Genomic DNA, 21,279 nt, shown 5'->3' with positions numbered 1-21,279 from the left:
TCACCACAACTGTGAAGCAGAACAAAGGCCCAGTAGAAACACTCACATGCACACATGCACACTCTAAATACAAAAAGGAAGGAAGCCTACAGAACAAGCAAGTGCTGCAAAATGAAGCAAAAATTAGCATCGAACTGACCAAAGATGTTTTACAGTGGGGGACCCAAGGTGCGCCTGCACAGAGATCAAGCAGCACTTCTGTTGACCCCTCTACTCTCCCCAGGAGGCTACGAATGAAGGATCTAAGGCATGACAAGGTCAACCACACCTGCTGATTCAAAGTACCCCAAGGCCTCCTGTGCAGGACCGTGGAACATTAGTTCTCCCGAGGCCAATAAGGTGAGGCTGTCGAACAGCTTGAAGATGAAATACCGAGGCTGATGAATGGTGAAGATGATTGTTCGTCCCTGCTGAGACATCCTAAGTTAGAAGAGGGAAGAAAATGAATCATAACACATCTGGACCTTGCACTACACTGAAGTGGAATCTCTGAGGATGGGTACAGGGAGCTCATATTTTTTAAAAGTGCCCAAATTTGAGAACTAATTTTGGACTAAATATTCAAACAATGGTTGTTTCCCAATTCTCACTGACGGCTTATCTTCTATCTCTTTAGGATAGGTTTTCATTCTTCTGCTCTGATAATATAATTAATGTTCCTGAAATCTTACTGTCTATATTTGTTAAATGCTTTAGAGATAACTTGTTTCAATTTTTATACTTTTTTTTGTAAAATAAGGCTTAGAAATTAAGCAAATGGTCAAGAGGTCACAGTTACCAAGGTTGGGATTAATCTCTGGTTCAATCCCATGCTAAACTACCTTTTCATAGGAGTTATTACTAATGGGCACAGAAAATAAAAGCCAAAACCACTGTTCAAAATTGTTAGTAAAATATTTTATAAGAAGAATCACTTTATGCATTTGATAACCACCTAGCATGTGCTTAGCAGAGTGTGTTCTGCTTCAAAGAGAATCAAAACATAAGATCAATAATCTGAATACAATGTGAAATAGAATTAACTAAGGTTTCTTGTGATCAAAATAGGAGACTTAGAACCCAGCCTAAAGATGATATAAGTAGAATATCGAAAGGCCCAACAGGAATGGTGAGCTAAGAAGAGAAAAGCACTCATTGGTGGGAGAACAAGGTGAATAAAGTGTGAAATAAAAAGATCTCATTGAAAAAATATAGTAAGAAGCTCAGTGTTAAGGGCTAAGTGTTATGTTTGTGGTGTGTGTGTGTGTGTGTGTGTGTGTGTGTGTGTGTGTGTGTGTGTGTGAATGTAAGCTGGTATTAGACAAGGAAGATAACTAAAGTAAATATAAAAGAGTAGAACAGGCCCATGAAGAACCCTCACCCAGAAACTAGAACTTTGCTCCTAGGCAATCAGGAGTTGGTGAAGAACTCAGAACAGGATCTGGGATCACCTGAGAGCCCTGATACTCAATGGATGGTCTGAGGACTAGCAAATGAGGATGAGTACCTCCTCTTAGAATCTCCTGGGGAGAAACTGGATTTTTACCTCACTTCTAGAGAAACAGAACCTGCATATTTAATGAAACCCAGGGTGTGAGTACAGAGTGTGCTTAAGAAGGACTCAGTAGTGCTAGCTCTCTGTATGAGCAATGATGTCTGTGCACTACACAGTGCAAAGCAAGAAAACAGGTTGGGTGTGACTCTGTGGTGAAGTGCTTTCCCAACCCTTCATTTAAAGAAAATAGTTACAGTATTCTGTATAAATTCATCATTCTCTAATGAATACTATTAACATAGCTATTAACATAGATAATAAAAATATCATGGACATGTTCCACAAAGGGACCTGAACAGCACACTATAATTCAGCATCTCCACTTGCATGTGCAAATGAAGTCTTAAACTTAAGATGTTTAAACCTTTACACATACTTTCAGTCTTCTGTTTCTTTTCTTCTAGCATAGAAACTTGTTTATAGGGGCATGGGCAACAGACGAAGGGGAAGGTACAGATAAAGAGGGGAAGCCGTGAAGGTGGTGTGTCTGGAAGCTTAAAAATGGGACAGAGGGGATTCAAAGATGGTAGACAAAAGGAGTGGCCAGAGCCATTGGGAGACTGTTTGCATTAAACAATTAAATGACTTGTTTGAGCAAGTAAGTGAATATGTTGAGATGATGGCAGCAAACTCTCTCACTGAAGTCACTTACAAAATGGAAATGGCTTAGACTCACGATAACACAGAGGTGCTAGTTTAGAATATTATTAGGAACTCATTGGCTTTTGAATATATCTACTCTTAACAGAAACAGCAATAGTTACATATACATATTTACAAGTTTTTCTATTGGAAATATATACCTAGGGACTAAAGAGTAGCTCAGTGATAGAGTAGGTGCTTAGAGAATGTGAAATCACAGGTTGGATTTCCCAGCACCCCACACAAAAAAACTATCTACCTACCTGTGATCTACACATATGCACACTCATACACCAAAAAAACCCCATAAACTCATAAAATATATTTATAATAATTATATTTTCAAATAAAATAGAGGATATTTATATCTATATACATACATATCTATACACACACAAACACATACACACATTCATACATTCATACTGTGTATTTCCTAGGTCTGTATATTAAGGTTCTAGAGGCAATGTCACATGAGTAGTAGTGAGGTCACTAAGAAACCACATCTCAGTTTCTACATATTAACTACAGCTGAACCAGGGACCCTGGAAAAACCAGCTCACACAGGAAAAGTACATGATGAGTCTAGAACACCAAAGTGCCCATGAAGTAAAGAACTGCTAGAATGACTCAGAAGATGTCAAAAGTAAAGCAAAGCCATATTGAGTGGCTTCCACTGGCCAAATCAGGATGAATTTGATCATTAAAACAGTGAATCCCAGATTTTAACCCACTATATCCAATGGGAAATGAATAAGGAAGGAGAGAAATCTCTTCCTTCTACAGAATGTCAATTCTCACATGTTAGGCAACTGGGACAAGAGCAGGCATAATTGGTGTCTGCTAAAACTGGTGGGAAGAGATTTGATAAGGAACAGAATATCAGCGTAATAGCCAAATATCCTTCCCAACAGAACCATAATCAATTGCAAAGGGGAGGAACAATAACTTCCCAGAAGAAAAACCCAGCAGCCACCATCATGATCAAATGACAGTGATTCTTACCACCAGAGGTAGGTGAAGCCTCAAGTACATTTTATAGAGGACACTGCAGCACTTCATGGTCTGGGGAAACAGACATGACCCACGCGAGGATCACCCCATGCAATGGGTAAGAATTACAAGGGTCCAAAAGACAGGGAAAGACTGAGGAACTTCTCCAGATTACAGAAAAGGGTGGGGAAAGGCATATTTCTACAAAGGATCCAGAGGTGAAAATGGAAACAGTCTTCAGGGGGACCTGGTGACATCTGACTGAAGTCCAGGAACTGTGCAGTGGTAAAGCCATGATTGTTGACTTCCTCAGTGGAAGATGGCACTGTGGCATGTCCTTGCATCGAGTTGCCCTTGGAGGTGCTTAGGGTGATAGGACATGATGTCCGAAAAGTTATAGAAGGAGAGAGCAGAGATGGAGGAAGGGGCAGGAAATGAAGTAAAATGTAACAGCTGGGGAGTTAAGGTGATGGAGATGAGATTCCTCTGTACTATTCTTGAAACTTTTCTGTCAGTTTTCAATTAATTTTTTATTCATTTTAAAGATGTTAAAAATTAACTTTTGAATGTTTCCCATAAACATTAATGCCACGGTCCCCTTTCTGGATTAAAGAAAATGTCATTTTATTTATCTCTTTGTACTTCATTCTTCCATTTGTTCATGACAAAATTGCAGATTCATTCTCCCAATCCTCACACCTCAGGTCCACTTCCTGAGCTGATCCTGTTGGTTCCATCTTCAAAATGGATCCAGAACCCACGTTCTTCTCACCACCTCACCATTAGCATCCTGGTCCCATCCTGTCTCAGCTCCTCTCTGGTGTCCTTTACTCACCCTGGAATGACATTACAGCCTTTCCCACTGCCACTGCTCTACTCCGACACTCATGAAATGCTCCTAAGTTCTCCAGTGACAGGAAAAGCCACGTGTCTCGCAGTGGACAGTGAGGTCTATACAACCTGCCACCAGCCCACCTATACCTCTCATTATATTCCAACTGTGATGGGCTGAACTGTGGCTTCCCAAAACCCATGTGTTAAAGTTCTAACCCCCGTTACCTCAGAAGGTAGCTACATTTAGAGATAAAGTCTTCTCATAGGTCATTAAGATCAAATGAGGTCACTGAGTGCCCTCATCTTACTATGTCTAGTTAAGAAGAGATTAGGGCAGAGACACACAGAGAGAAGATGACCACCTACAAGCCAATGAGAGAGGCCTCAGAGGAATCAAGGCAATGGATAACTTGATCCCAACTTTCAACCTCCAGAGTTGAAAGAAAAATAATTTCTGTTGCTCAGTCCCTAGCCTGTAGTCTTGCTATAGCTGTATAGCAGCCAACTACACTCCCCTTTGTCACTGGTTTCTGTCCCTCTCACCTCTCTGCTGGGCCACAGCCATCAGGCATGGTCTGCCTCAGGGCCACTGGCTGCTCCTTCCAATCAGGACTCTTGTGTATACCTCAGATCGTGCTCACTCTCTCCCAACTCGCATGTCACATATTTGCAGATTACCCTGAACCTCCTACTCTTTAAAACAGCTCCCCACCCACCAGCAAGACATGCCTTCCCTAAGATTTTGTTTCTTCTTTCTTGATAACACTTCTTTGTTAACTGACTGTTTCCCTCTAACAAAGAATGAAGAAATTTTGCTGTTCACTTCAGAATCCCCTGCACCAGAAATACCTGGTACATAGCAGTGATCAAATATTAAATAAATGAAGAACATTGTTCCCATTGCATTTACCTTTTCAAGAACAAAATGACAGCACTTGCTATGCTTGAATCTAAACCAGTTGTGGGCTCATCCAGGAACAGGATGGAAGGATCCGTGATCAGCTCCATTGCTATACTGGTCCTTTTTCTTTCTCCACTAGAGCTAACCTAAAACACAGATCATTACATTATCAACAAGAATGGTCGTGGTAATTACCATTTGGTGAACCAGCCTGTGCCAGTCCTGCTAGAGACACTTCAGCTTGTTATCCTCACTTTTCTGAACAGTAAGTAAATGGAACTTTGGGAGAAAGAGGAGTTTTCTCTTTTACCAAATGAATAAATGAAGCTCAGGGCAGAGCTGCCACGTGGCTGGACTTGGTACAAAGTTACTCTTCACTCTTTGTTACACTTACCCACAACTGTGCTTCCCAGTCCTAAAATATCCTGACATACAAGAACTGAGAAATAAATATTAGTAGAAGAAAGGAAGAATGGAGAAAGGGACGGAGGGGATGTGAGAAAAAACTGCCAAAGAAAAGCTATAGAAAACTAGCTTGATTGCTACACAAATTAGAAGTAAATACTAATAAATATGCTGAATATAGTTATGGAAGCCACATTACCCCAGAGTGAAACATAGTAAGAATCACTGGGTTCCCATCATTTATCATTTCCAGAAATATATCTCAAAAAACAATGGAACAAAATTCCCCAGAGGAAGAAAGGGAGAAGAACAGTTTAAAGGGCAGAGGAAAAAATGGGAAGAACAGTTGGTGCAAAGACATCAAATTTGCCTTGACTTAATGAGGGTGGGAGGACCATGGACAAGGCCATGTGAGGGGCTCTCTCCACACTGACCACACTCCATCCCCAGGATCAGACCTGTCAGGATGGTTTAGCCAGCTTCATGTCCACCTTCATATTATATAACCAGTCATTTCCCCATCATCCTAGACTGAGCACACACAGCCTAGGAAACTTTCAATGGAGGTTGCACTGTCCACCCAGGGAGGTCCTCTTTCCTGACTGATTCTGTAGGATCTTTTCCACATTACCTTGGAATCAGCCACTGTACTCAGACCTAACTCTTGAATGACCTTGTTAATCCGTTCCTTTCTTTCATGATCTGTCACAGTTGGAAGTCGAAGAGCTGCTGAGAACTCTAAGTTTTCTCTCACCGTCAAAGTGCCCATCACAGCATCGCCCTAAAGGCAAAGGACATTTCAATGAGACATACTGAGTTTTTCTAACACCATCCCTCCAATGAATGTGACTTAACCCATGAAAATAACGGAGCCAAGGTAAATTACAGCTCATGGTAAACTTTCAGCTCCACAAATTGCAAAGCTTCCACCTACAGACAACTGCAGAGCCTAAAGGAAGCCCTTTGTTCTCCATCCTCACACTCAGAGGGAGCGTAAGTATGCTGATTAAACTAGACACTTCCAGATCATTTTGTATGAGGATGTAACAAATGCATCTTCTAGGGGAAGGAGAAAGGTGCAGCAAGGGTAAAAAGGGAGAAGAGAAGACACTTTCAGAAATAATACAACAGCCAGAATTGACACCACTACCCTACAGGGTCATATTCCAGGTCCTCTCCCTCTTTTCATTTAATTCCACCCTTGATCTTATGAGAGATTATGAAAAGCTGGTAAAAGAGAGGTGGTTCCTGGATCATGTCCTGTGTTCAGCTGGAAGCACAGTAAACTACAAGCCAAGCTTCTTGGTCATACAGAAATAGGGGCAACCTAAAAGGCAAACACACCAACACTTACTTGTGCCACGTAACCTGAATTACGTGGGAAACTGGCTGGTAGAGGTGCTCCATTTCTCAAGATTTTTCCAGATAATCCACGTGGATCCTTCCTTGCAGCTAAGACATCCAACAACCTATAAAAGGACAAATATTTTGTGGATCATTTTTCCCTGAACACAGGCCATATCTCTCAGCTACTCTGAATTGAAATTTTGTGCAAGTTGAAAAACAAGCTAGTCAGAAAGTCTAGGGTTCAACTGAAATCTTGCATATACACATGTGCACATATATATGTATACACATATGAATATATTTAAATTTTCACTTTTCTTTTCATTAGAAGTTATAAGAACACCCAAAAATATAAAAGAAAAGCCAATTTGGCTTATCCACACAGACCTCCCAAATGACATATCTTGGAGAGTCCAACCCAGGCAATATACTCCTTTCTCTAAGACTCATGTCTTCAATTATACCTTCAGCTCCATCTCCCCGCTTTTTATATCATCCCCTTCCTTTTCCTCCTCATTAGCTCACAATATGACCAACAGCAGAATGTCAATTACATTATCATGCTGTGTTCATAAAGTTTATGTAATAAGACTTCTGGGTCCTTGGAATAAAACCACAAAGTAGCCCAACCACATATTATCCCCAGCACCTAGGACCAGAGTGGACATGCTAGCAAAGACTCAATCAACACCTGCTTCAGAAACTGATTTTTAAAGCATCCTGAAACTGCACAAAAAAGGCTTCTCATACTGTCTGTCATACTCACGAGGATTTGCCTGCCCCTGAGGGTCCCATGATGGCATTGAGGCCAGGTTTCATGATCCCACTGGAAACACAAGAACATGTCAATACACTGTCACACCTGAAACAAAGCTCAACTGAGGTCAGCACTGAATACACTCAAGGAAGGTTGATGAAACTGCAGAGGGAAAACAAGAACTAAGTCACAGAAGAAAAAATAATATTGATTAATAAAAGTCTAGTATACAAAAGATGTCAGTCACTAGTCAGGACCTATAAGGAATATGACTCAAGCATCTCTCATTGCCTTTCATTTGTTTTCTTATTCCTCTTGGAAAATGGCACATCTGATAATCAAAGTTTTTCAAATTAGCCTGAGGACACAGCTCGGCAGTAGACCCACAGCTCAGCACTCAGGAGTCCTGGGCTGCATTCCCAGCAGCAGCAATAGTAAAAGTTACTTGAAATAGCAACATATTCTCTTGAAGTCTCACTGTTCCACTTACTTCTCTTTAACACTCCGTAAAGTACGTAACAGCTTCTGAGAAATGTTTCAACACCAGTATTTTCCAATGGCTTCAACTGCAACATAGTCAAATTCTACACAATTAATGACTAATTCACAGAATATCAATGGTAGTGGTCTGTTACTAAAATTTAACCAGACCAAAGAACCAGGTGTCTTAGGTGGAAATCCAAAGGCTAGAATGAAGCACTCAAGGGGATAAGAAAGCATGACAGGTGCTTAAAACTCAAGAAAAATGTTTTACTGATTAGAAAACGAAACACACACCAAGAATGACTGGAAAATGCTCAGTTTTGAATTTGGAGCCATTGCTGCATTAGGGGACATCCTTTAAAGATGCCCAGGCCCCGAATGGTATGTTTCAAACAAACCGGATGAGTGGGGTATGAATATTCAGATACAGCAAGAAAGAGGAAAAAAGTACAGCAGAGCCACCATGGGTTACACAGTATGATAAAACAGAGCCTGGCTTAGCCATTGAGAAACTGTAAGTAGGTCAACCTATATTCCACACAGAAAAACAGTATCAGTGCAAGATCCAAGCTGACAGTTACTTCGTTCTCAGGTAAGGATTCCCACAGAGGTCAATCCTCGAATTTCACAACTATCACTGATGATGAACTTCCCAGTGCAGCTCAGCTGCCCCACAGTGCCAACATTCAAGAGGACCACATCACTCACTACCTGAACTGTCACAAGTATACTGTGGCCAGTGGGGCTGAGGCGAAATGTACCTTTTGCTTTGTTCATTAACTGAGGTGCCTCTCCCTGAAACATCAAAGATAGAATTCCATAGAACTGGAGCAAACTGGAACACAAGAAATCTCTTATTGTTCTTGTGACCTTTCGCTTCCCCAGGAAAACACATACCAGTGATTGGGTAAACTGTAAGGGACATTTATCTACAGTGCTTGATGCACCTTTTCTGTTACTAGCTACCTAGTATCTGTTACTGAAATGACCAGAAACACGCTTGGTATTCACTAAGGCTTCATATCCAGAAGAGTTTTCCAGGTTTTTATAATACCTACTCAAATGATGACCAAGCAATCCTGAATTATTTGACCACAAACTAAACTTGAATATGTTAAGACGAAGAAGTCTGCTTGCTTTGACACTAAACCCTATCATTCTAAAAACAATAATGTACAATAATAACAATAATAGACAATAATGTACAATCACATATGCAAAGGTTCCAGCATAGAGCAATGACCAATTCCACCTCCATGACTTTCAACACAACATTAAGTGTCTATGATATAAACACAAGACATTCTTCTAGGACATGAGATAGAGCTGAGAACAAAATAAGCAGATAAAGAAATGAAAAAACAAGGGATAGTGGGAACATTCCTTAACATTGTAAAGGCCATTTATGCTAAGTCCATGGCTAATATCATTCTAAATGGTGAAAAACTGAAAGCATTCCCCCTAAAAACTGGAACAAGGCAGGGATGCCCTCTTTCACCACTTCTATTCAACATCGTTCTTGAGACTGGCCAGAGCAATTAGACAAACCAAAGAAATTAAAGGGATACGAATTGGAAAAGAAGAACTCAAACTATCCCTGTTCGCTGATGACATGATTATATATTTAGAGGAACCTGGAAATTCCACCAGAAAACTCTTAGAACTCATAAGTGAATTCAGTAAAGTAGCAGGTTACAAGATCAATGCCCATAAATCCAACGCATTTTTATACATAAGTGATGAATCTTCAGAAAGAGAAATTAGGAAAACTACCCCATTCAAAATAGCCTCGAAAAAAATAAAATACTTGGGAATCAATCTCACAAAAGAGGTGAAAGACCTCTACAATGAGAACTATACAACACTAAAGAAAGAAATTAAAGAACACCTTAGAAGATGGAAAGATCTTCCATGTTCTTGGATAGGAAGAATTAATATTGTCAAAATGGCCATACTACCTAAAGTGCTATACAAATTCAATGCAATTCCAATTCAAATCTCAATGACGTACCTTACAGAAATAGAGCAAGCAATTATGAAATTCATCTGGAAGAATAAGAAACCCAGAATAGCTAAAGCAATCCTTAGCAGGAAGAGTGAAACAGGGGGTATTGCAATACCAGATCTTCAACTCTACTACAAAGCAATAGTAACAAAAACGGCATGGTATTGGTATCAAAATAGAAAGGTAGATCAATGGTACAGAATAGAGGACATGGACACAAATCCAAATAAATACAATTTTCTCATACTAGACAAAGGGGCCAAAAATATGCAATGGAGAAAAGATAGCCTCTTCAACAAATGGTGCTGGGAGAATTGGAAATCCATATGCAACAGAATGAAACTAAACCCATATCTCTCACCATGCACGAAACTAAACTCAAAATGGATTAAGGACCTCGGAATCAGACCAGAGACCCTGCAGATTATAGAAGAAAAAGTAGGTCCAAATCTTCACCTTGTTGGTCTAGGATCAGATTTCCTTAACAGGACTCCCATAGCACAAGAAATAAAAGCTAGAATCAACCACTGGGATAGATTCAAAGTAAAAAGCTTTCTCTCAGCAAAGGAAACTATCAGCAATGCGAAGAAAGAGCCTACAGAGTGGGAGAATATCTTTGCCAATCATACTTCAGATAGAGCACTAATCTCCAGAATCTATAAAGAACTCAAAAAACTCTACTCCAAGAATTCAAATAATCCAGTGGACAAATGGGCTAAGGAAATGAATAGACACTTCACAGAAGAAGATCTACAAGCAATCAACAAACATATGGAAAAATGCTCAACATCTCTAGTAATAAGAGAAATGCAAATCAAAACCACCCTAAGATTCCATCTCACCCCAATTAGAATGGCGATTATCAAGAATACGAGCAACAACAGGTGTTGGCGAGGATGTGGGGAGAAAGGTACACTCATACATTGCTGGTGGGGCTGTAAATTAGTGCAGCCACTCTGGAAAGCAGTGTGGAGATTCCTTAGAAAACTTGGAATGGACCCTCCATTTGACCCAGCTATCCCACTCCTTGGCCTATACCCAAAGGACTTAAAATCAGCATACTACAGAGATACAGCCACTTCAATGTTCATAGCTGCTCAATTCACAATAGCCAGACTGTGGAACCAACCTAGATGCCCTTCAATTGATGAGTGGATAAAGAAACTGTGGTATATATATACAATGGAATATTACTCAGCCATAAAGAATGATAAAATTATGGCATTTGCAGGCAAATGGATGAAATTGGAGAATATCATGCTAAGTGAGATAAGCCAATCTCAAAAAGCCAAAGGACGAATGATATCGCTAATAAGTGGAGGATGACACATAATGGGGGGGAGGGAAGGGTTAGTGTTAGGGTTAGAGTTAGGGTTAGGGAGGGGGGCAAGTATGGAGGAAGGAAGTACTGTATAGAGGGTAAAGAGGGGTGGGAGGGGTGGGGGGAAGGGAAAAATAACAGAATGAATCAAACAACATTACTCTATGTAAATTTATGATTACACAAATGGTATGCCTTTACGCCATGTACAAACAGAGAAACAACATGTATCCCATTTGTTTACAATAAAAAAAAAAAAGAAAAGAAATGAAAAAACAACGTTTTAACCCTCCTAAAGTTCACATTCTAGTCCAGGATCGCACTGAGGTGATCGCCTCTCCTGTGACTAGGACAGAGCCATGCCCATTGCTTTACATAGTGTTTACAGCTGCTTTCATGCTTCAAAGGTAGTTTAGTTGCAACATGGAGGTATGATCCAGAAAGTTGGAAGTAAAATCGCCATGTACACCTATAATTCCAGGACTTGGGAGGCTGAGGCAGAAAGATTGCAAGTTCAAAGTCAGCCTGGGCAACTTAGTGAGAATTCAAGCAATTTAGTGAGACCTTGTCTCAAAATTTAAAATAATAACAGACTGGGAATGTAGCTCAATGGTAGCATGCCCCAGGGTTCATTCCCTGGTAACATTTTTAAAAAGAGAGAGAAAATATATTTGCAATTTGGCCCTTTGTAGGAAAGGTTTACTGATCCCTGTTCTAGTATATGCTCCACAATTTTCTGGCTTCCCCACCTTTCTATTATCCACCTAAAGCTGCTGCCAGTCAGGCAGTGCCCAAGGCCTGAATTCCAGGTCCTTCAGAGGCTGTGGGAGGAGGATCCCAAGTTTTTGGCTAACTTGGGAATCTTAGTGAAACCCTCAAAATGAAAAAAAAAGAAGAAGGAAAGGAAAGCAATTCCTCGTTGTCATTTATTTCTGTGTACATAGTTCTCCTTGCTGTATGCTGAAAAGCACTGCCAGCAAGAACTGTGTCACATGTCCCCTCTCCCCTTATTCTATCTCCCGTAACAGGCAACACACTGAATACAAATGTGTGGAACGAAACTTCCTGAAGGAGTCCTGTCTTACCTAGTCCACTGTGATGGATAATGGTCCACTCCTTCGTTTCACTTTGTTTATGGACAAGAGGCTTCGATGCCCTTCTTGGAGCATGACTCGCCTCCTTACACACAGGCTCACACAAGCGGATTCATTTTCTCAAACTCCATGAGCCTAGAACTTCCAATTTGAAGTGGGAGGCATATCCTATACCTTTTAATCCTTCTATCTCACCAGAGCAACATAGTAAAAATGTTCTTATTGCCCAAACGCATTTAAGAGCCTATGATATTTATGAGAACAGAGGCCATATCGATGTTGACTAACTGAATGACTTCATTTTTGTAAATGGAAATTACTCTGAAGGTAACAAAACACTCTTTCATGAAGAAAAAAAAACCTCAAAAAGTAGGAAACAACCCGATTAAGATGTGCAATTTTTACATTTCTATGTTTGAGTTAAAAAATAAATTCGAGCCAGCTGTGCTGTGGCACACCTGTGATCCCAGGTTTTTGGCAGCTGAAGCAGGAGGATCACAAGTTTGAGGCCAGTATGGGCAACATAAGGAAACACTGTCTCAAAAACAAATCAAAAACAGCCTGGGAATGTAGCTCAGTGATAGAGCTCTTGCCCAGAATCTGCAAGGCCCTGAATCTTCAATCCCCAGTATCACAAAAATAAATAATAATAAATAAATTCAATTAATTAAAAAAGAAATAGGAAATAGCTTACCAAAAATAAGAATATACTAACTGGAAAGAAAACTCAGTTACATTCCCACTTGAGAATTTATGTTTCTATTAGACTTGCCCTTCCCCTTCCTTTCCTAGTAGAAAGAGGATGGAGTTCTGGATGGAGGAGAGAAACCACCAGCACCCAGGAACACAGGCTGTAAAGGGGTTGAGAGGAAAAGAGAAGAGCGTCAGAGGCTGGGCAGATGCTTCTGTTAGGGAATAAGAGAAATGAGTTAGCAAAGCAGTAAGTATCACAAAAATAATGAAAGCAAGTTTTCACTTTTTTGAGAAGATTTGACAAACATGGAAATACAGAAAGAATCCAAAGTATGGAATTGTCATTGCTGCATTAATGAGAAGTCATGAGTTTTAATCAATATAGACAGCTATAAAAGTAGACAGGGACAACTCCCAGGGTCCTGCAGGAACAGCTGCCTACCACCCACTACTCCTCTTACTCTTTCTCCGAGATCCATATGCACCTGCATAGAGAGGCAGTTGTTTTTTTTCTTTTGAACAAAAATAGACATGTGTGTGCACATGTTCGTGTGTACATACATACATATATTCCCTAGGCAAGTTCATTGAGAAGGCCTAGGAACAATGATACACAATAGCAATAAGCACACAACACAATGATGTATAATAGCACTGTTGCTTTGTAAAACCATCCTCCACACAAACGGACATCAGCTGACTCCAGGAGAACTACACAGTGAGTCAGAAATTTCTTTATTTGGAGCAAATGGGGTACTGAGGATGGAACCAGGGCCTTTTGTATGCTAGACAAGCAGGCTACCACAGAACGACATCCTCAACCCTTTCAGACAGCTAAGTTGCCAGGCAGGCCTCAAACTTGTGATCCTCCTGCCTCTGCCTCCTAAATGACTGGGATTACAGGTCAGCATCAACATGCCCATGAGAATCTGGAACTTATAACTGTGCCAAGGAAGAAGTTCTCAAAGAATCAGAGAATGAGTCAAAATAATGAGGGACAAAAAGAACTCATTTTGAAAGATGTTCCACTGACCAAACAAGGGATACCAGGAGTATCAACATGTATAACAATAACTGCTGAATACTATTGAAAGAAATAGAAATCCATGAGTCAATACAGGAAATGAAAGAAGAGACCATGGCTGAATCTATTTCCTAGAATGCAAACTCTGAGAAGATACAATGGAAAACCACCCTTTGGCAACTATTCTAGTTGTTGCTGATCAAACAGGAGTCACCACTGGGGCTGACACTCGTGAGTTAGATGTAATGAGGATGAAGATACTGGGGCAATGTCAGAGTGTCTTCCCTCATAATAATCAAGCACAAAGAGGACAATGGTGGCATTATGGTGAAGTTTGGCAGACAGAAACATGACCAAGTGATCAATTTTAACATCACCTCGAATGGGTTGGGACTAGAAAGTATCAGGCTGGATGAGGCTGAAGAGACATGATGAGGTGATCAGTCACCTATGTGAGGAGCACAATGACAGGCAGCCTTCAGGACCACTTCTGCCTTCATTCTGAGACTACATGTCCCCTTGGCTGCTGCCAGACAATGACTGAGGGATTATGCAGATGAAAGGCCAGCTTTCTGGAAAGCAATACTGAAGGATCTAGGGATAAAGGAACATCATGTGGGCAGCCTGCTTTCAAACAGTTCCTCAAAACCAGTTATGACAATGGATACGAAAAAGACACAGTAATGGGAGGAAACAGCGCAGCGTGAACAGTCAGGGACTCTGGTGAAAAGGTTAGGTGCATGCAGGTTTATGTTCAAGATGATTTCAATGTTTAATTATCAATTTTTAAATCTCCCAAAGAATATAACAAATTTCCTTTATAAATACAGGATATAAACATATGCTGAATTGGATGATTTTTCCCCATAGATTTCAGCACTGGTAAGGGAAAACTCAAGTACTTATTATGGAGAAAAACTGTGCATAAGATAAAGGGTTTTCATAAGGTAAGAAAATCTTTTGAGTTCTCATGAACAGAATTCTGTTTATTTTCTTCTTAGAAAAGGAAAGAAAAAAACCCCAAAGAAAATAAAGATTCTTCACAGTTTGGGAAATAAAGTTCCCATTTTGAATTCAGATGATGCTTCAAATATTAATAAAAAATAAGAAAATGAGAGTAACTCTTCTCCTATCCCAAAGTCTCAGGAATATCTAAATCATAAATATAAATAAGCATGTATATCAATCCTTCCTGTTTTTTTAACTACAAAATTTCAGAGAATTGCAAGATTTGATTGTACTTTTATGAGCCTAGGAAAACATAAGACAGTGATCTCCTCCTTCAGTGAGACACACACTATTCAGTCAGAAATACACACATTGAGAAGCCTTGAGCAGAAGAGACATTTAGTGTAGTGAGTCATGAGTTAGCTTGAAAAGATAAGCAAAGTAAATGCACCCTCGCACAGTAGGCACTTTACATCTATTCAAATCTGCACATATTCCAATTCCACCTCTTTTAGTACAAAATCTGAAGGGACCAATATATACTTGATTATGTTTCACAAAGTATATGTCCACTTTTCATTAACAATTCTAGTGAGTCATGCAGGAGAAGATGAGGGCTTTGCATCCACCATTCTTCTCCTTCTGGTCAGAATTTCATAACCAACACAAGAAAGAGATGGGAAGGAGGCATGTCAGCAGGTGGGCAGCACAGAGAGTTCCGGTTCTGCACAGTGCACCTGGCCTCAGCCCAGTCAGTTCAGATTGTCATCATTTCTCTCACCCAAGTACAAACATTTTACCCAACTTGTCATTTCCTTGTCCTCTGAAGGACGCCCACTGCAACTAACATGAAAGACCACAGTGGTATAGTATACAAGACACCAAGAAGAGAAAGAACATCTGACTCTACAGATCCACAGCCACACTGGTCAAGGGACCCTTTTATAACTACTTTCCCCACTCTTTCCTTGGAGACTCAGAAAAGGTTGGTTGCTTGTTCTATCAGTAATTATTCCCCCAATTAAAGAAGAAAAAAAAAAAAACCTGACACAGTGGCCATACCAACTGAGCTAATGCAAATTCACTTCCTATTCCCATAGAGGAAAAGTATAAGCTCTATTCTCTAGAAAAGAAAAAAAAATTTAACAACCCTAATGGTAACATTTGCAAACTCACAGAGATACCTGATAGTGGGTTCTATACAATGCTCCTCTCTACACACTTAAAAAACTAAATGACACAAAATTGCTCAGCTCTCAAACACATGATACAACCATTTTTAAAAGTTTGTCATTTCCTTTCAGAGTTAAACATACACTTAATAAGGGACCTAATAATTTTAGTCCTAGTTTAGACAAAAGGAATGAAAGCATGCGTCAACATGTATAAAGACTTGAACACAAATGCTCACAGCATCGAAACCTGTGAAGCTCATTGTAGGTCAATAAAATGGCCTTTTAAACATACTTGATATTTGATAGTATTTTTTTCTCATTTGTTTTCCAAAACAGGAGAAAGTGACTCTTCTCTTTTACTCCGTAGCAGATGTCATGAAAACTCAACACAGGCCCTTCAGAAAATGTCTGCTGGTCACCGGATGTCATCCAAGGCAGGTCATTGAATTTACTTTGTAACACTGAAATCCAACTCTGGTCGTTACTGGAAGTCATCTGGAAAATTTCTGCTTTTCTGTAGACAAAAAAATAATAGTAAGTTGATTGTCCACATAAATGAGATTATAAATACTAGATAAAAATACAATTAAACAATTAAACTAATGATACAATTAATAATTAAAGCAAGACTGTTTTGAACTGTGGTATGGTTGAGTAGATTCCTTTTCAGAGAACAGCCCACAACTCTGTGATAAGAACGACCTTAGAACCTACAGTGTGGATAGACATACTTTGAACACCTGCACTCCATTTAAATGTTGAATAAATTCCTAATAAGTAAAGGGTTAGGAGTATGAAAATTACTCAAAACTTACAAAGCAAAGAAAAAACACAAGTAAGGTGAAAAAGCATGTCATAAAACAACCAAAGTTCGGGGACAAGATCATGCTCATATCCCCTGTATTTTTACTTTAATTTTTGGAGATTATAATACTGTTTTTACCAAAAGGAGTTTAGCCAAGCAGTCAGACAGGAGAAACTTCTCTTAATTTATAGTCCCAGGCTTTACATCTCTGGTAGCTATTCATATTAGCTAAGAAGCTATTATGATTTAGATATTAAATGTCCCCGAAGGCCATGTAGTAATGCTTTATGACCAGCCTATGGTGTTAGAGGGAGTGGAGGACACTCTGATAGGCAGGGCCTGGTTGGAGGAGATGGGCCACTGAGGGTGTGCTCTGAGGATATATCTTGTTCCTGGTCCCTTCCCTACTTTCTCTCACCCCAGGGCAACGCAGATTTCCTCCTCCATTCCCTTCTACCATGATGTTTCTACCTTACAACAGGCCTGAAAGCAGTGGAACTAGCTGGCCAGGAGCCAAAATAAACATTTCCTTCTTTAAGTTGATTTTCCAGTTTTTTGTCACTACAACAGAAAGCTAACACAGAAGGTGGACCCCAAAATTGTTTGCAATAACAATAATTTTCTTAGTGGGCAAACATTTAAACTCCAGGAAGATGTAAGTGTGGAAATAAGTAAATTAGACCAATACTTAAGCAGCAATACTAAGTTTGCAAATGAAGTTTAAAATGTCTCATTAAACAATGTACAAAAGGCCCCTGAAACAGATTTAATTAAAGTAAGACATTATGTTAAACTGAGCTTGTCGAATAGGTTTAATTTGCTAACTGCAATACACCTAGTTTTTATTTTTAAGAGCCAAAGGCATCCATGAAGAACTTTCTCTGCCTCTGGTGAGCTAACTGCTACAAACTCATCATCCTCCTGGGAAGAAACGGAAAGTGGACAAAACATGAGAAGTGGTTATGTGAAGAGCTGTCTAATGAGAGCAAAGCAACCATGAGGACTCAAGAAACCAAAGTCCCAGCAGGGAGGGAACAGGACTGGACAACCCCAGCACCCATGGCCTTTCCTCTCCAGGTATTTGTACATGCAGACTGCACACTCATGGGACCACGCTCAGGACAACCAGGCGGAAAGAAGCTGCTGGAGGCACCTCCTCGAAGCCCCTAATACATCTGAGCAAATATCTCAGCGAGGGAGACACAATTGGAGTTGTGTGTCAGCAAACATGAGGAGCCCTAGAAACCCAGCTTCTGAGATAGCAGAAACGCTATGGCCTGGGAATATGGACAAACCAAAGGAGACCAGCCTTGGCTTAATCAAGGTGCTCTGCTTAGACTTTGCTAGAAGAAAGTTAAATCCACTCTTAATACATCATCATGCAAATTTTCAATAAAAAATTAACAAGTATGCCCAAAAACAGAACCTGAAATTCCAAAACTGAGAACATAGATGTAGACCACAGGTAATCCAACCTGGATTAAAACCACTAATTAATGTGTTTAAGAATATGAATAAAAATATAGACTATCACAGAAGACCCAGACTCCTTAAAAATAAAAAATGAAAACTAAGAATTCAAGCCATGGACAAGGAGGCCCTTACCTATAGTCCTAGCTAATCAGGCACTATCACTGAGTTCCAGGCCAGCCTGGGCAGCATGGGCCACATGGCCAGACCCTGTCTCTTATCAAAAGAATAAAGGGCCTGGGATTTTAACTCAGTGGTCAAACACAAGCTCAAGGCCTGGATTCAACACCTGACACCAGAAACAAACAAACAATCTAATAGAGAGCTTAGCAGCAATTTAAACACAGATGAGAAAAAAAAGATTATGAACCAGAAGACTAGAACCTAGAAAACATCCAAGAAGAAAATTATAAATAATGAAAATTATCACCATGAAAAAGAGGGGGGGAAAGCTCCTTATTGAAAAGAAATAGAACTGCATAGCAGAGCATAAGAAACAAGGGAAAAGGTGAAAAAAGTCTAGAAACTAAGGAGAAGAGGAAAGATGGGGCAGGAGCAATATTTAAAGATACACTGGCTAAGTATTTTCCAAAACTGAGCGTATTAAGCTATAGATTTAACAGCCCATAGGGATAAGAAACACAGAGGCATGGCATAGTTAATCTGACAAAAAAAAAAAAAAAGGAAATCTCTGAACAACTGTTTTTATACCCAAAATTTAGCATTTACAATATCCTATTCATTTTGGAAACTGAAGAAAAAAAAGAAACCATTTATATATTGACACATAGGATATAAAGGTAAATAGCTGAGTTTTCATCTGTGAACACAATGAACGGTAATAATTAGCCAAAATTCTATTCTCCTGAAGAACAGAAAGAGGAGGCACAAGTAACATGTGAACTTTGCACCTATACCTTTAAAACACTGTAAGCCAACTCCCCACGCCAATTCCAACACCCGCAACCTCTTCTCCTGCTGCCACCCCATGTCATGTTCAGCCACTGAGGACCTCTCCAATCTCCCATGATATATTAAGAGAACCATGGAACACGTTGTTTGACTTTGTTAGTTTTGTTTTTGTTTTTGTTTTTTACTTATAAAGAAAAGAGGTTTATTTTGGCTCATGGTTCTGATTTCAAAATCAAGGAAAACACCTGATGATGGCTTTCCTTTTTTTATCCCCCCAATTTTTTTATTGGTGCAGTATAATTGTACATGCACCAATATATTAGTATAATTTGACCAATATCATTCTTGACCACTTCCTTCCTCCCTCCTCCCTCCCCACTTACCATGCCTGGGTCTCTTTACTAATCTCCCTTTGATTTTCTTGAGATCTATTCCACCTTTCTTTCCTTTTCCCTCTCCAGCTTCCACATATGGGAAAAAACATATAACTCTTGACCTTCTGAATTTACCTTATTTCACTTAACATAATGGGCTCTAGTTCGATCAATTTTTCTGCAAATGACAATTTCATTTTTCTTTACGGTAGAATAAAACACTGTTGTGTACATAGGCCACGTTTTCTTTCTTCATTCATGGACACCTAAACTGGTTGCACAGTTTGGCTATTATGAATTGTGCTGCTATGAACATGGATATGCATGTATCACTGTAGTATGATGACTTTAATTCTTTAGGTACCAAGAGTGGGATATTTGGGTCATACATTGGTTCCCTTCCTAGTATTTTGAAGAACCTCCACATTGAATTCCACGGTAGTCATGCTAATTTACACTCCCATCAACAGTGTAAAAGTGTTCCTTGATCTCCATATCCTCTCTGGCATTTTTTGTTTGTAGTCTTGATGACTGCCGTTCTGATTCATGTGAGATGAAATCTCAGTGTAGTTTTGATTTGCATTTCCCTAATTGCTAAAGATGTTGAACATTTTTTCATATACTTGTTAGCTTTTTGTATTTCTTCTTTTGAATAGTGTCCATTTAATTCATTTGCCCATTTATTAACTGGGTTATTGAATTTTTTGGTGTGAAGTTTTCAAGTTCATTATATATTCTAGATATAATCCTCTGTCAGAAGAGTAGCTAGCAAAGATTTTCTTTGTGGGTTCTCCCTTCACATTCTTAATTGTTTCCTTTGCTGTACAGAAGCTTTTTAAGTTGATGACATCCCATTAAGGTACTCTTCACATTCTTTCCTAGCTCTAGGGGTCCTATTGAGAAAGTCATTTCCTGTGCCTGGAGTTTAGACCCTATACTCCTCTAGGAGTAGCATAGTAGCATAGTTTGTGAAAGGTCAGAGAAAAGAATCTAGTTCCATTCGTCTACATAGGATAACCAGTTTTCCCAGCAACATTTGTTTAAAAGGTTGTCTTTTCTCCAATGTACATTTTTGATACTTTCGTGAAGGATCAGATGACTGTAGATGTGTGAGTTCGTCTGTGTCTTCTGTTCTGTTTTATGTATCTGTTTTTATACTAGTTTTTGTTACTGTAGCTCTGTAGTATAATTTGAATTATACTGCATTGCTCTTTTGCCTTAGAATTGCTCTGACTATCTCACGTCTTTTTTATTCTTCCAAATGAATTTTAGGACTCTTCTTTTCTAGTTGTATGAAAAAAAGTCATTGATATTTTGATGGGGATTCCCCTGAATTTGTACAATGTTTTTGGTAGTGTGGCCATTTTAACAATATTCATGCTGCCTATCCATGAACGTGGAAGGTCCTTTCATCTTCTAAAGTCTTCAATTTCTTTCTTCAATGTTCTAGTTTTCATTGTAAAGGCCTTTTGCCTCCTTTATCAATTTATTCCTAGGCATCAATATATGTGCATATGTATTTATTTTCAAACTATTGTGAATAGAATTGTATTTCTCAGCAG

The 21,279-nt window shown here is 39.4% G+C and overlaps 1 protein-coding gene across 2 annotated transcripts in view; it reads right to left on the bottom strand.

Annotated features, from left to right (window-relative positions):
- Positions 1–16,719, bottom strand: part of LOC306669341 (broad substrate specificity ATP-binding cassette transporter ABCG2-like) — a 39,586-nt gene extending 22,867 nt beyond the window's left edge. The window contains exons 1-6 of one of the 2 annotated variants that reach the window (XR_013766071.1): positions 16,449–16,718; positions 7,423–7,482; positions 6,664–6,778; positions 5,941–6,090; positions 4,914–5,050; positions 269–420 (exon numbers count right to left, since the gene is read on the bottom strand). Coding sequence is in view for 1 of the 2 variants with exons in the window: in XM_079153270.1 (XP_079009396.1) it covers positions 269–420; positions 4,914–5,050; positions 5,941–6,090; positions 6,664–6,778; positions 7,423–7,482; positions 16,449–16,651 (817 nt within the window). In the remaining variant the exon portion in view is untranslated. Of the gene's footprint in view, positions 1–268; positions 421–4,913; positions 5,051–5,940; positions 6,091–6,663; positions 6,779–7,422; positions 7,483–16,448 lie in introns of both variants that reach the window. The other variant, XM_079153270.1, reaches the window with a different exon arrangement.
- Positions 16,720–21,279: the final 4,560 nt, after the last annotated feature.

The sequence above is a fragment of the Sciurus vulgaris genome (assembly GCF_902686455.1).
Source record: "Sciurus vulgaris genome assembly, chromosome: 9".
Taxonomy (NCBI): Eukaryota; Metazoa; Chordata; class Mammalia; order Rodentia; family Sciuridae; genus Sciurus; species Sciurus vulgaris.
This window is presented reverse-complemented; position numbering and strand designations above follow the sequence as displayed.